The 16833-nt window shown below is 41.2% G+C and overlaps 1 protein-coding gene across 1 annotated transcript; it reads right to left on the bottom strand.

The window, feature by feature from the left end:
- Positions 1–5595: 5595 nt before the first annotated feature.
- Positions 5596–16530, bottom strand: LOC122553779 (acyl-coenzyme A amino acid N-acyltransferase 1-like). Its single transcript, XM_043698091.1, has 3 exons — positions 15864–16530; positions 13042–13244; positions 5596–6367 (listed from the first exon to the last, which is right to left on the bottom strand). Exons 1-3 carry the CDS (start codon positions 16450–16452, stop codon positions 5798–5800), a joined length of 1362 nt encoding a protein of 453 aa, XP_043554026.1. The 5' UTR covers positions 16453–16530; the 3' UTR covers positions 5596–5797.
- Positions 16531–16833: the final 303 nt, after the last annotated feature.

Raw genomic sequence — 16833 nt, 5'->3', positions numbered from 1 at the left:
AAGTGTGCTAAATACCTTCTTAACCACATTATCTGTGATACAAATTTCAAAGAAATATGCACCTGAACCCCTAGGTATCTCTGTTCTATAATACTATCCAGAAAATAATATCACTATTGCTAGCCATTTCCCTAAAAATTTGAGCATCAAATTTATCAGAGACTTATTGGTCTTTGGCCTCATTAGTTGCCCTAATAGGTATTCTTTATTTCCCTCTCCTTTAGCCCCTATATTGTTGAATAGTTAAGGACTGCTATTAGTGTTCTGTCCTGTGAAGAATGATGCAAAGTACTTATTCAACTCCTCTGCCATTTCCAGGCTCCCATCTTTTTTTTGTATTCGCATGGGATGTGGAGTTCTCTGGCCAGGCCAAGATTTATTGCCCATCCTTAATTGCCCACAAGAGGGGAGGGGGTCTGTGTCAGTAAGAGTCAACCACATTGCTGTTTGTCTGGAGTCACTACTTAAGGATGATAGATTTCCTTCTCTGAAGAACATTAATGAATCCAGATGGGTTTTTCTTGAATATCGTCAATGGTTTCATGGTCATCATTAGATGTTTAATTCTTTTCTGAATTCAAATTCCACCATCTGCCATGCCAGGATTTGAACCTGAATACCGAGAACGTTAGCTAAGTTTCTGGATTAACAGTATACCATCATACCACCATTCTCTCACCAGTCTTATTCCCCAGCCTTGTTCTCTCAGGAGGTGATTTTCATTTTTGCCTATCTCATTTTTAAAATATATTTTAAGATAAATTTACTGTTTTTATAGTACTTGCTAATTTGTCCTTATAGTTTATTGCTTCATTTTTTGTCATCTTTTGCTGTTTTTTTAAAATTTTCCCAATCCTCTGTGTAACCACAGGTCTTTGCCACATTATGTCATTTTTCTTTCACTTTGACATTATCCTTAAATTATTTGGTTAACCATTATCAGTTTATCCTCTTCCTTGAATCCTTCATCCTCACTGAGATACATCTTTATTTCTGAGTCACAAACTATGTTCTTAAATTCCAGCCATTGTTCCTTAACTATCTTTTCTGTTAAGCTCCTTTCCAAATCCACTCTGCCCTCATCCCAATGCATTTACCCTTATTTAAGGTCAGCACAATTGTTTCTGAAAGTTTTTCTCCTCCTCAAACTGAATGCTAATGTCTAAACATCAGTCCCTGTTCCCTCGTTTATTCTACCTGACTTATTATGAATTACCAAATACAAAATAGCATGATCCCTGGTTGGATGCAGAACATTTTGTTTCAGGAAACTTTCTTGAATACACTTTATGAATTTATCCTTGTGGCTACCTCTGCCAATTTGATTTTCTCCATCTACATGAAAATAAGTGTCACCCATGATTAACATACTGCCTTTTTTCTATGCCCTTAATATCTACTGATTTATTCTCTACACTATACAAAAGCTACTGGTAGGTGCATTTGGATTACTCCCATCAGGGTCATGTTTTCCTTGATTTTCCTATCTCAACCCATACGGATTCTATATCATCTAATCTTAGGTCATTTCTTGCTATCATACTTTACTCATCTTATACTAGCAAGCTGCCTCATCACCTTTGCCTTCCTACCTGTCCTTTCAAAAAGTCTTACACCCCTAAATATTTAGGTCCAAGATGTGATCTTCTTGTAACCATATCTCTGTAATGGCTAAGATCATTCCAAGCATTCTCTATTTGTTCCATTAATTCATTTATTTTGTTCTGAATACAAAGCACATTTAAGTAAGGAGCCATTAATATTGTCTTTTTACCATGTATCCCAAATTTAAATTTTTTTTATGGCTCATCGATATTTTCTCAATAACCTGTTCCAAGATATTTTTATACACTTCTGAACCAGATGAGACATGAACCTTGGCCTCCTGTAAACAAACAAGACCACTTTTAATGTTTATACACTTTGTCCTTTCCTGTCCCACACGGGGCTGCCCTGCAATGCCGCTATTGCCTTTTGCTTCATAAGCCTAGATATCCCCTATCCTGAATCTTCCACACCCACTCCTCAATTACTTTAAAGGTCTTTCTATGGCATTAGAAATCCCATCCCTGTTCACCTATCAAATCCTGGAAAGTTCCTTTTTGAAACTGGATATAAATCCGCTATTGGAATCAATGACTATCTGTCTCCCCTATCATCCTGAAAGCTTAAATAAAATCAGCCCCAGAACCTTCCAAATTGCAATCAATAGTCTGTGTAATTTTACAGCTTTACTGTTTCAGTCAGGTATTATTCTGGTAAATCCATGCACTCCTTCCTCTACTGTAATCTTCATAACATATGGTTCCCAGGAATCAAGGGTTATTGGATAGGGAAACTGTCAGACAGGAATTAAGGCCATAATCATACCTTTCAAGATATTATCAAATGTCAGAGCAAGCTCAAAGAATGAATGGCATGCTTTTGCTTCCGATTCTTCTGAGTTTGAGGCTCAACTTTAGCTAAAATAGGCATCTGAACCTCTATAGAAAAATAATTCAGGCATTCTATTGTCCACTACATTAGTTACCTCTTTGAAAAGTTTAAACAGGTTCAGGGTGGGTGGAGGGAGTGGTGATGGTGGTAGGGAGAGCTGAATAGAAATAATTGGGGGATAGGTTTAGGTAAGGGTGGAGTGAAAAAGAATCTTTCCTCTGGGGGCCTCTGATATATCATCACCGACACATCCAATAGAGAATTCTGAAAACTCTTCTTTACCTAGTGGCAGGTAAAGAAGATGGGCGAAAGCTCAAATGGCCTGTTCTCATGCCATATAACTTTGTGCATACTAGTTATTGTCCTCTCCTAATAAGTCACTTCCGTCCAGTCAACATAGAGCCCTCATGATATTACATACAAGTAAATCTCTCTTCAACCATCATTAACTTGCTTCAAAACCCTTATCTAACAAAAAAAAATAACTGTCTCACTCTTGAACATTTTAGCCAATCTAGCAATTTCAGAAATAAAGGTCTAATTTTCCTCTGAACCTTCAAACAAATATATGTCTTTCATCTGACAATGGCTGAGACTGGAGAAGAGTAAGGGCAATACCATCCATAGAATATGGGAGGTAGCGCAGAAAAAAAAAACCATGATGACAATGACTCTTATCCAGCAATGCTTAATCTGTGCTTGAAATGCACTATGCACAGTAATGACGAAATAAGGCTCAGTTGTGAACTCTCTACACATCACCCAACTCAGTGCACATGACCAAATTAGTCTATGGTTACAGAAAATGAATGTTTAGTTGGAAGCCATGACATGAAAATGGGAAAATGGAGTTGAAAAATCTATAAGCGTTGATTGAATGACGGAGCAGACTCAATGGGCTGAATTTCTGCTCATATGTCTTCTGGTCAAAGTCTAACCTGCATCAACACCTTTAGGTGCAGTGTGGAGGAAAATGATAAAACAAAACAAAATCTTAGAAGTAAATGATTTTCAGTAACATACAGAATTAAGGTTTAGGATTAGGAACAGGCCACTTTCCTTTTTGAGTTTGCTCCTCCATTTAATAATAACTTGGCTGTTCTGATCGTGATTTCATCTTCATATTCAATAGACAATAGGTGCAGGAGTAGGCCATTCAGCCCTTCGAGCCTGCACCACCATTCAATATGATCATGGCTGATCATTCCTAATCAGTATCCTCTTCCTGCCTTATCTCCATAACCCTTGATTCCACTATCTTTGAGAGCTCTATCCAACTCTTTCTTAAATGAATCCAGAGACTGGGCCTCCACTGCCCTCTGGGGCAGAGCATTCCACACAGCCACCACTCTCTGGGTGAACTAATCCTGCCATTCCAGGAATTGTCCTCGTGAACCTACGCTGCACTCCCTCAATAGCCAGAATGTCTTTCCTCAAATTCGGAGACCAGAACTGCACACAGTACTCCAGGTGCGGTCTCACCAGGGTCCAGTACAGCTGCAGAAGCACCTCTTTGCTTCTATACTCAATTCCTCTTGTTATGAAGGCCAGCATGCTATTAGCCTTCTTCACTACCTGCTGTAGCTGCCTTCATTGACTGGTGTACACGAACACCCAGATCTCTCTGTACTGCCCCTTTACCTAAATTGATTCCATTGAGGTAGTAATCTGCCTTCCTGTTTTTCCCACCAAAGTGGATATCCATACATTTATCCACATTAAACTGCATCTGCCATGCATCTGCCCACTCACCTAACTTGTCCAGGTCACCCTGTAATCTCCTAACATCCTCATCACATTTCTCCCTGCCACCCAGCTTTGTATCATCAGCAAATTTGCTAATGTTATTGCTGATTCCATCTTCTATATCATTAACATATATTGTAAAAAGCTGCGGTCCCAGCATGGATCCCTGCAGTACCCCACTGGTCACTGCCTGCCATTCCGAAATGGAGCCGTTTATCACTACTCTTTGTTTCCTATCAGCCAGCCAATTTTCAATCCAATCTAGGACTTTGCCCCCAATACCATGCGCCCTAATTTTACTCACTAACCTCCTGCCTAATCCTTCCATAGCCTTTTGCCTCCTGGCAAGAATCTATCCACCTCTGCCATAAAAATATCCCCGGCATTTGATTTCATCTCATCTAATTAATGATAACCTATTAGCTTTGCTAATTATTTGCTATTCCTGCATACCAACCTTTCATAACTCATGCGTGAAACCACTCAGATCCTCTGTATCTCAGATTTCTGCAAACTTTCAATTAGATAACATACTTTTTTTTATTATCCTTGTCAATACAATTTCACATTTTCCCACTTTATATTGCCATTTCCCAGATCTTTGTCTACTCATTTCCTTCTGTCCATGTGAAAACTTATTTTTCTACCTATCTTTGTGTCATCAAAAATTTAGCATCCATACCTTAGTCTCTTCATCCCCAAGTCATTTATTTAAATAATTTGAGGCCTAATATTGATCTCCACAGAACATCACTTATTTAATCTTAGCAATCGATAAAACACCCATTTCTGACAAATCTGTTTCCTGTTTGTTAACCAAGCTTCCATCCATGCCAATGTTACCTCCTTTACCGGGAACCTTTATCCACAGTATGTTAATTTTTGAAAGAACTCCACTAAATTAGTTAGACATGATTTTCCTTTCAAAAGGTTATGGAGACTGCCTGATTTGTTTAAAAGTGCCTTACTGGTAACATCTTCTTTAATTGCTTCTAACTTCTTCTCCTATAACAGATATTAAGCTAAATTGACCTGTTCTCTGCTTCCCATTTCCCTCCCATTTATATTCACTATATTCCAATCTAATCCTACATTATCCCAATTCTAGGAAAGTTTGGAAAATTAGAACCAATGCATCAACTATCTCACGACTCACTTCCTTTAAGACTATCGGATGAAGCCTATCAGTACTCAGGTACTTGTCACATTCAACTTCAACAATTTGTCCAATACTACTTCTTTGGTTATTCTATGTTTCCTGTGATCTTCTATTACTTTCATTTTCCAATTTTCAGCTTTTTCTGAAATGTTACTTTTTTCCTTTGTAGCGAAGACTAATGAAAACTGCTAAATAATTTCAGTGCAAATGTGAACTACACAATAAAGAATAAATATTTTGACACTACGGCATTATTAAAGACAACAGTTTAATTTTTTCCACCCCCACCCAAAAAGTAGAGGTATTGGTGGTCAGGAATACATGTTTCAGAAAGTCTTGGATTGTCCTCCTTACATATAGTGCTTCATATTAAATAATTACTGTGCAATTTATGACAGAATACATACTAAATCACATTCATTAGGTAAAGAGGAACCTTGTTAAATCGAAATCACTTCAACCGAGATGTAAACGTAAGAATTCTTGAATTTTTTCCCAAGCATCTTGTTGAGCAGAGCAGTGTTTTATTGCCTCTCCCCCTAACAGTACTGGAAGTCCAAACAAACGGTCAATCTTGGCAGGACGAAATGGAGAACAAGGAGGATCAATACAGTGCCCAGTTCCTGGATAACTAAGGAGTTTATAGTTGTCCTTACCATTTTTTTTCAGTCTTTTTATAGCCTCCTCAGCAAACAGCTTGCTGTCCCAGATCTTGTCATCTTCTCCTACCACAAACAAGATGTGTCCTTCAGCTTTTTCCAATGGGATGGTGCTTCCTTTATTTGTGCTGGGGTTTTCAAGTGTTTTGGACATATCTAGAATTCCTGAGTCCGAAACAATGATGCGATCTACATTATAGCTCAAGCTGGGGAGATGCATATCTTTATAATGCAAGTCAGTTATAGTGTTTGCATGGCAGCCAGAGATGCAAACGGATGCTACCACCTGTGGTAAAAATGTGATCATTGATAGAGCCAAATCTCCACCTTTTGAAGACCCGATTACTCCAATACCTGGTCCCTTCACCTACAAAAATTAAAAATCTATTACTGAAACATACATTAAGTCTAGATAATTCCTGAATATGTTCCTTCAGTATTCATACACATTTTTTAAAAATCTATTTATTTGTAACTGTGAAATGTGTATTAAATTAAATGGCAAATATTAGCTTCATTTCAATTTTAATATTGGAAATCATCAAAAGTGACTGTCAAAAATGATGTACTTCTCCAGAATTGAAGAACATATCATGAAAAGGAACATTCAATGCAAGAAACAATTTACCTTCCTTAGGTTACCAATACCAAAGTGACATAAATGTTATCTTGGATATTTTATGCATGTACTAAGAATATAACTGCACACCATGATATAAGAGTGTTGTGGTGAAAAAGTGACCCAGTGTGTTTGTTCACTGTGCTACAGACCTGAAGCCCAAATTTGAACAACAAGAAACAATAGTGAAAACAACATATTGGAAGAAAGCAGGAGAGAAGCAACAACTAATGGGAGGGAGAAGCCAGCTAAGATGAAGAGAAACCTGATGTTCAAACCTACCCATAATAATAGATTGTAGATAAACCAAGTGCAATAATCACTTTTCAATATAATTTTTAAAGATGGAATAACCCAAAATAAAGACATTACCATTAAGACATTGTGATATGTTGACTGGTGAAGTATTACCAGAATAGTTGTAAAAGTTTTAATCTTTTCTGCTTGCATAGCTATTCTCCTACTCTAAGTAATACAGTCATTGAGATATACAGCACTTCGGTCCAACTTGTCCATGCCAACCAGATATCCTAACTAAATTGAGTCATATTTGCCAGTATTTGGCCCATATCCCTCTAATCTCTTTCTAATCATATACCTATATGGAAATCTTTCAAATGTTAGAACACAGAACATTACAGCACAGTACAGGTCTTTCAGCTCTTGATGTTGCGTCGACCTGTGAAACCAATCTGTAGGCCATCGATCTGTAAGCCATACACTATTCCATTATGATCCATATGTTTATCTAATGACCATTTAAATGCCCTTCAAGATGAGGACTCTACTACTGTACTCACCCCTCAATTTAAAGCGATGTCCCCTTGTGCTAGCCATCACCACCTGAGGGAAAAGGCTCGCACTGTCCACCTCTGATCATCTTGTATGTTTCTATTAAGTCACCTCTCAACCTTCTTTCTAACTAAAACAACCTCATGTCCCTCAGCCTTTCCTCATAAGACCTTCCCTCCATACAAGGCAACATCCTGGTAAATCTCCTTTCCAATGCTTCCACTTCCTTCCTATAATGTGGCGAGCAGAACTGTAGGCAACACTTCCAATTTGGCCACACCAGAGTTTTGTATAGCTGCAACATGATCTCATGGCTCAGAAACTCAATCCCTCTACCAATAAAACCTAACACACCATTTGCTTTCTTCACAACCCTGTCAGCTTGGGTGGCAACTTTCAGGGATCTATGTACATGGAAATTGAGATCTATCTGCTCATCCACACTACCAAGAATCTTACCATTAGCTCAGTACTCTGTATTCCTGTTACGCCTTCTAAAGTGAATCACTTCACACTTTTCTGCTCAGCCCGGCTCTGCAGCTTATCTATGTCCCTCTGTAACCTGCAACATCCTTTGGCACAACTCCACCGACCTCAATGTCATCCACGAATTTACTAACCCATCCTTCTATGCTCTCATCCACGTCATTTATAAAATGACAAACAGCAGTGGCCCCAAAACAGATCCTTGTGGTACACCACTTGTAACTAAACTCCAGGATGAACATTTCCCCTCAACCATCACCCTCTGTCTTCTTTCTGCTAGCCAATTTCTGATCCAAACCTCTAAATCACCCTTAATCCCATGCCTCTGTATTTTCTGCATTAGCCTACCATGGGGAACCTTATCAAACACTTTACTGAAATCCATATTCACCACATCAACCACTTTAACCTCATCCACCTGTTTTGTCACCACCTCAAAGAACTTAATAAGGTTTGTGAGGCACTGGTCTATAATTACCAGGGTTGTCCCTACTCCCCTTCTTGAATGAAGGAACAACCTTTGCTATTCTCCCGTCTTCTGGCATTATTCCTGAAGACAATGATGACATAAAGATCCAAGCCAAAGGTTCTGCAATCTCATTCCTAGCTTCCCAAACAAGCCTAGAATAAATCCCACCTGGCCCAGGGGACTTATCTAGTTTCACACTTTCCAGAATTGCTAACACTTCTTCCTTATGAGCCACAATCCCACCTAGTCTAATAGTCTGTATCTTAGTTTTCCCCTCGACAACATTATCATTTTCCAGTGTGAATACTGAAGATAAATAATCATTTAGCGCTTCTCCTATCTCCTTGGACTCCACGCATAACTTCCCATAACTGTCCTTGACAAGCCCTATCTTACTCGAGTCATTCTTTTATTCCTGACATACTTGTAGAAAGTTTTAGGATTTTCTTTGATTCTCCCTGCCAAAGACTTCTCATGTTCCCTCCTGGCTCTTCTTAGCTCTCTCTTTATTTCCTTCCTGGCAAATTTGTAACTCTCAAGCCTTCACGTCTCATCTTTACATTAGCCTCCTTCTTCCTCTTGACAAGAGATTCAACTTCCTTAGTAAACCACGGTTCCCTCACTCGACCACTTCCTCCCTGCCTGACAAGTACATACTTATCAAGGACATGCAGCAGTAGCTGTTTCTTGAAAAAGCTCCACATTTCAATTGTGCCCATCCCCTGTAGTTTCCTTCCCTATCCTATGTGTCCTAAATCTTGCCTAATTGCATCACGATTGCTTTTCCCCCCAGCTAATACTCTTGCCCTGCAGGATATATCTATCCCTTTCCATTGCTAAAGTAAACATAACCGAATTGTTATCACTATCACCAAAGTACTCACATACCTCCAAATCTAACAGCTGACCTGATTCATTACCCCGTACCAAATCCAATGCCTCACCTCTTGTTGATCCATCTGCATACTGTGTCAGGAAATCCTCTTACACACATTTTTTTTAGATATACTTAGTGTGGAAACAGGCCCTTCGGCCCAACAAGTCCACACCGACCCTCCAAAGAGCAACCCACCCAGACCCATTCCCCTACATTTATCCCTTCACCTAACACTACGGGCAATTTAGCATGACCAATTCACCTAACCTGCACATCTTTAGACTGTGGGAGGAAACCAGAGTACCCGGAGGAAACCCACGCAGACACAGGGAAAATGTGCAAACTCCACACACGACAGTTGCCTGAGGCAGGAATTGAACCCGGATCCCTGGCGCTATGAGGCAGCAGTGCTAACACTGAGCCACCATGCCGCCCCAACTTATAATGCAGTGTGTGATATTATCCCTGATGATTGGGAATCCCAAACATTCCTTTAAAAACAAAAGGATGTGAATGACTTGCTCTTGGTGGCAGCAGCACTTGGCCAAAGCATTGGTTGACTGACAAATCACCTCAATAATTGAACAATTTTGGGATTACCACAGAGCACCTTTAAGCTGGCCAACCACCCGATGATGGCCAACTCCAAATACGTGAATCTCCCTGGCTGCAAGAATCCTCTATTGTGACTGACAACATACTAGCTTGAACTCATACATTAGGAAATTCTGATTTTTGGACTGGGAACTAATGCAACATTTCTGGATAGATGCTTTGCGAGGTAGAGTGATGGGTTCAATTCCTACATCAACTGAGATTACCATGAAGGAGTCTCCAACTTCTTAACTTCTTCCTTTGCCTAAGGCGTGGTGATCCTCAGGTTAAGCCACCAGTAGTAGTCTCTCTCTAATGAGACAACAGCCCTATGATCCTGTGGGTCTATTACAACTTTAACCTTTCAATTCAAAGTCAGAGACACCTGTCTCAGACAACAGCCTGCACTAATAAAGCTTACAAACATGCATAAAGATAATGAAAAGCATCCTAATACTTCAGAGAAGCAATCACAAAAATTAATGATAGGTCAATGAAGGTATTATTAAGCAGGTAAGATGGTAAACTTTAAAAAGCCTTTTAGTGAAGGAAACTGAAGTGAAGAGGCTTAAGAAGAGAATTCAGAATGTGAGACACAAACAGCTGAGGCCATCATTGCCAATGATAGGGAAATAGAAGGCAGGATGTGCAAGAGGATGGAGTCATAAGAATGTAAAATTGCGACTCGCAAGGTAGGGATAGAAAGAGGTGTAAATGCATTCAGTGGTTGACAACAAGGCAGAAATGTGATTGAGGATTGTGATGAACAGGTAAAGCCAGGTGTCATCAGCATACAAAAAGGGAGCTGGTCCCTGTTTAGATTAGATTCCCTACAGTATGGAAACAGGTCCTTCAGCCCAACAAATCCACACCAACTGCCCGATGAGTGACCCACCCCCCATATTTACCAATGACCAATACACCCCCCACTATGGGCAATTTAGCATGGTTAATTTGCCTAACCTGCACATTTTTGGATGGTGGGAGGAAACCGGAGCACCCGGAGGAAACCCACGCAGAGACGGGGAGAATGTGCAAACTCTACACAGACTATTGCCAGAAGCTGGAATCGAACCTGGGTCCCTGGTGCTGTGAGGCAACAGTGCTAACCACTGAGCCACCGTACTGCCCCAAATATGCAAATTAAGCTATCAACGCTTGTAGACAAGAGCAGGGAGACATAAAAAAAAAACATCTGGGGTCTTCTCAGTTCATAGTCCAGGAATGGAAAGATAAATCTCTAATTATAATTGGATCATTAAGGTTGGATATAATTCAAGTGTAGTTTCATATAGACAAAGAGCCAGGAGAGTTATTGCTTGCAGATGTTGTCAAATATTTCAAGGACTAGAGTTAGAAGAAGGCTAACTGTGACTTTGACTCAGGATATTTAATGCTTCATTCACTCAAACATGGCCCTAGATACGAGTGACAACACAATCAAAACAATGGATAGTGAGGAAAGAGAGGTTGGGGATGGAGCAGTAGTTTGCATGAGGAGAATTTTCTTAAAACGGGTGAATGTTGGGAGTTTTGAAAGGGAGGGAAATAGTGAGGGAAGCATCTTCAATTGAGCTAGATGGGGAGGGACAGGAATTGAAGTTATTTAGGCAGTAATTCAGAGGTATTTGACTCAAGAGAGCAAGCAGTTGTTTAGATGGATGAGTTCAGAAAGGGTATTAAATGAGGCAGGAGAATAACTGAAGAAAAGTACAGAAATTGCTAAGAAGGTCTCCGTGGGACGGCTGGCACAATGAGAAAGGAAAAGAACGAAGATATAGGGTTAGGAGCTGGGTACTGGTGAAGAGTTTAAATCACACTATAAAAAAGTTAGAGAGGAATCAGCATTGATAAAATGCTTTTCACTATTGTTGAACACTTCAAAGTGGATGTGTCAAAATGAATTCACAGCCAATGAAGTATAATGTTAACACAAATTGTTGGTCTAGTAATATTAGATTTGGAAGACAAATTATTTCTTTGCACATGCAGGGTTAGTAGAATATAAAAACTATGACAGACAGTATGTTTGCTTTATTAGTTTGTTCTATGACTACTTCATTACTTTATCAGTGAAAGCTTAAAATAAGATCGAATGTAGAAGTTGAACCAGTTTCTGGTATAATTTAAAAATTGACTCAACTTAAAAATTAAGTACTTAAAACTTACTGTCAAAACATGCATGAACACTCACAAACATAGGAAGTTGGGATCATTTATGAAAAGGATTTGCATTTATAAGGCACCTTCCCAACTACAGAACATTCCAAAGAGTTTTACAATTAAGTACTTTTACCGTGTTGCAATGTAAGAAATATGGTAGCAATTTGCGCACAGGAAGCTCCCACAAAGAGCAATATAATATGAGCAATTAATTGTTTTATGTTTTTTAGAACTGGATCACAGAATCCCTACAGTGCAGACAGAGGCCATTCTACCTATCGGGTCTGCACCGAGCCTCCGAACAGCATCCCACCCAGACCCAGCTCCGCTTCCTAACTCCTTACTTACCATGTTTAACCCACCTAACCTGCACATCCCTGGAGCCACAGACCATTTCACTTAACCTGAGCACCTTTAGGCTGTGGGAGGAAACCAGCAAAACCTCACACAGACATTGGGAGAACATGCAAACTTCACAGACAACCACCCAGTCTTGGAATCAAACTCGGATCCTTGGCACTGACAGGCAGCAGTGCTAACCATTGACCACTGTGCCATATTGAATTAATTACTGACAATAATAGCAAGAAAAATAAACAAAAACCGAAACTGCTGGAGAAACTCAGTCAACCTGGCAGCAGCTGCGGAGAGAAAGCAGAGTCAATGTTTCACATCAAGTGACATACCATCTGAGTTCATCTGCAAAATGGATCTATGAGATCTTTAACCTATTCACTTGGGGGCAGATGAAACCCAGATTTCACACATCAAAAAAAATGTCGCCTCTGATGAAGCAACATTTCCTCAGCTCCAGACTTTGGTGTCGGCATTGAATTTTATGCTCAAGTCCTGGATTTGAACTTGAATCCACTAGTCAGAAGTAAATATGCTGCCAGCCAAACAGCAGGTTACACTGGAGCTATCAAGATATCTAAAGTAAAATATACCCCATATCATCAACTTCATTGAGAAATATTATAACCACAAATACATTGTTCAATAGCAAGTTCATTCTCTGGGCTTCTGTTGTACTGAACTCACCTTTGGATGTTTCTTCAGATAATTTACAGCTTCCTCAAAGTATTCTAAATGAAGATCTGTCATGGTCATTGGTAGATCTTCAAAACCAAAGTAAGGGAGAGCAAGAGTTGCAAAGCCCCGGCTTGCAAGCAGACAGGCTCGGAACTCAATCAAACCACCTTCATCTCCAAACAGATCTATCAGTCCAGGAAAGGGGCCATCCCCTTAAGAAACAGAACAAAAAAATGTCATAACAAACCACTGTTGACAAATTCAGGGTAATACTTTTAAAAATGGGTTGAAAATGTTGTATCACAATGAAAACTGCAAAGGTCTTTTCTGTAATTTGTCTCAATTACGTTAGATTGCAAAATTACACTTTCTGTCATGTAACCCAATCTGACTTTACGACTGGGCCAGAAAGCATGGTTTAATACCCACTGCCTCCAGAGGTGTGTCACAATATGTCTGAACATGTTGATTAAAAACATCAACAATCTGTACATTGTACACAATATACAACATAGAAATAGGGAATTTGGCTCAACCTGTCCGTGTTTATACTCCACATGAACTTTCTTCTATCCACCATATCTTAGTATAACTTCCTATTCCTTTTTCCCTTCAGTAAATATTTAGCTTCCCTTAAAAATGTTTACTTCTGTCGCCTCAGTACTATTTGTGATTTCAAATTCCACATTCTTGCCACAATTTCTTCTGAATTCTCAACTGGATTTATTAGTGACTATTTTGTATTTCTGTCCCATAATTTTAGTCTCCCATAAGTGGAACAAGCTGTCTTCCCCTGTGCGTTTTATCAAACAGCTCTGCAATTTTCAGGACATCTATTAGGTTACCCCTTGGCTTTAACTTTTCTAGAGGGGGAAAACCACCAAATCTCTTCAATATTTCCCAAACATTTCAGTTCTGGTAACACACCGTAAATCAGATTTTAAAAAGGAAATCAACCATGAGGCTAGCAATGTTCATTGTTATATATGCACACTTTAGATAGCAACTTCCAGTATGTGGACTTTAACTTATTGATTTTTATGTTTTTGTTTGAGATGTGCTGTCTGCTTTACACTCCATCTGGCTCCCCATTCAAATGTATTAAACTATGTTACGTTCCAATTCAGCCTTCCTTCTGCAGACAAAGAATAAGCTGGTATGTGAAGGTATTTCAATTCAACCACTAATGAACTAAGTCTTAATAATGACCAAGCAATCTCTCTGGCACTGAAAAGTAAGCCTAATAAGTCTGGAGTACATTATAAGGTTCAAGTCGTATATATTTTTTGAGCTGAGTTTTTTTTTGGAATTTTAAGTATGGACAGTAATAGATTTGCACTATAATATTATCAAGAATGATTTGATTTGATTAAATTTACCGCAATTTGGCCTCGTGAGCCCTGAGGTGAAGCCAGGCGCTGTCTGGATCAAGGTCCAGTGCAGACTGGAGGCTAGGTGTCAACATTGACTGAGTTGGAAGGCTGTTGCTCTGTACTTTTTTCCCTCCATGTTATAATTTATCCTAAATTTATAATGCTGGACTTTTTTAATTTCTCTATTTTTCCAAGAATACTAACCGAAAAGCTGTACCTAGGGACCTTTGTACCTAAGATGGCACCATAAGCAGGGACTTTCATTCATTTTTCATGACTAGAGGATGCCTCAAGCACTTTACCGTCAATGAAGTATTTTTTCAACTATAGTTATAATTTACAATGTAGGAAAGGTGTAGCTCAGCAAACTCTCAAAGACATCCTAACTTGACAATCAGGTAACGACCAGGCAATGTAATTTTATGAAATAAAGACAGAAAATGCTGGAGAAACTCAGCAGGTCTGGCAGCATCTGTGAAGGGAGAAACAGAGTTTATGAAACAGATCGATACTAGCCAGAATTTCCCTCCTCCTTTTGTTAAAATAGCACTAAGGATCTTTTACAGCCACCAGAACAGTCAGAAGGGGGCCTCAGTTTAATGTCTCATCAGAAAGACTATATTTTAACAAGGCACCTGACGAAGGGGCTGCACCCCAAAAGCTTGCGTGAATTTCAAATAAACCTGTGGGGACTATAACCTGGTGTCATGTGCCTTCTGACTCTATCCACCCCAGTCCAACACCGATACCCCCACATTAGTGCAGCTCCCCTATTAGCCCTGCTTCCCGTGATCTATTTGCAGCGGTGCTGTTCCAATGTGGTTTCCTGGGACCTAGAGTCTGAAGAATTTTAAAGCCATTTCAAGGATTTTTCCCCCCTCAAAATACTTGGTCTTGTGTTGAATGTGTAAAACAATCATTTCATCCATTGGCTTGTTACTCCTTTTGTCCCCCTCCTTTCATTTTTGTTACAGAAAGAAACCCAGAAAAAAATTCACAACAAACAATAAAAGAAAGACAAAAAAAAATCAACAAGTGTCGACCTGAAACAAGGGGGGGGGGGGAGAGAGAGAAAAAGAAAGCTCTCCTCCTCAGTAGGTAACCCAACAGCAGTAATAACGCACTGACTGTGTGGTCCAGACAGCACAGAGGTCAGTCCCCTCCCTGACACAAAACGGAGGGTCACTCAACACTGTTCCAGCACCCTCAGAGCCAGCTCTTGGTGTGAACAGAGCTCCTGACACTCCTTTTTTTAATTTTGTTTCTTTTTAAAACAAAAAAAGTGGTAGTGCTTATTTTACCCCAGCACCCATGTGTGTGCGCGCACAGGTGGTCTTGTTATTCCTAACTGGTGAGAAAGGGGGGGGGGTCGACAGACTTTCTTGACCATAAGATCTCATGGCACTGATGCCAAGTGCAAACCTTCGAGGGGGGTGGCAAGATGACCCCTCTACTCACCTGGGGGAATAAAAATGCTGCCCCTAATATTGCCTTCCCTGAGCCTGATGCGGCGGAGTCCGGGTTTGCTGTACCACCTCTCGATCCTCTGCTTGGCCAGGGGTTGCCCGGGGATGGCGTTCTTGCCGCTGTGTCCCGAGTGGACGCACAGGTCGATGTACATGGGGCTGCCGGTCAGGTGGGCCTGGCTCAGCTTCAGGTACGGCTGCTCCATGGGGGCGGGGGCCAGGGTCCACAGGAGGCCCATGGGCGCCACCCCTTCGTAGTCACCGCCCAGCGACGGCGACTGGCTGAGGACGAGGCGCCCGCCGCCGTCCGCCCGGTACTGGCCGCAGGAGGCGAACAGCTGCCCCTGCTCGGTGACCACCTGGGCCCTCAGGGTGACCGCCTGCTCCGCGCCCAGACCCTCCGCCTGGATGGCCAGCGGCTCGTCCGCCAGGCTCTTCGAAGGCGTCGCCGTCAGCTTGACCGGCCCGTCGCTCACGCTCCTGACGCCGAGCCCGCCTCGGCCTCTGGTGACCACCCTCAGCGCCGCCCGACTGGCTCCGAACAGCCACAGCAGCGGCGGCGGCTGCAGTCGCAGCATCATGGCGGCGGCTGCTGCCCTCCCTGACAACAACCGCTACCCCCACACCTCCCTCCCCCCTTTGGACGCCAGAGTGAGCCGCTCCAGCCGGCACGGCAGTACGGGCGTGGAGGGTACCATTCTCCAGGGGCGGGGGTGGAGCGGAAGGGGACTGAGGGAAGCAGGAGACCACTTTGTGGGTGGTTGGTTGGGGGGGGATTTGTGAGGGAGAGGAGATTGACGGTCAAGGGGTTGAGGGGGAAAGATGTCGAAGGGGAGGATTGATGGAGGTGAATTGTGGAGGAGAGGAGGTTCGGTGCTAAGGGATTGAGGGAGGCGAATTGGGATGGGGAGGGGCAAGTTGGAGGGAGGAGGGTGGGTGCCAGGGGAACGTGGAGAGGGTGA

Source organism: Chiloscyllium plagiosum, chromosome 10 (genome assembly GCF_004010195.1).
Source record: "Chiloscyllium plagiosum isolate BGI_BamShark_2017 chromosome 10, ASM401019v2, whole genome shotgun sequence".
Taxonomy (NCBI): Eukaryota; Metazoa; Chordata; class Chondrichthyes; order Orectolobiformes; family Hemiscylliidae; genus Chiloscyllium; species Chiloscyllium plagiosum.
This window is presented reverse-complemented; position numbering and strand designations above follow the sequence as displayed.

Bases quoted from the DNA above. Each gene is read 5' to 3' on its own strand.
- LOC122553779 (XM_043698091.1), bottom strand. From the start codon at position 16,452: ATGATGCTGCGACTGCAGCCGCCGCCGCTGCTGTGGCTGTTCGGAGCC. The intron at 13,245-15,863 runs GTGAGTAGAGGG...CTGTTTCTTAAG, and splicing joins CAGCATTTTTATTCCCCCAG to GGGATGGCCCCTTTCCTGGA. The intron at 6,368-13,041 runs GTGAGTTCAGTA...TAATTTTTGTAG, and splicing joins ATCTGAAGAAACATCCAAAG to GTGAAGGGACCAGGTATTGG.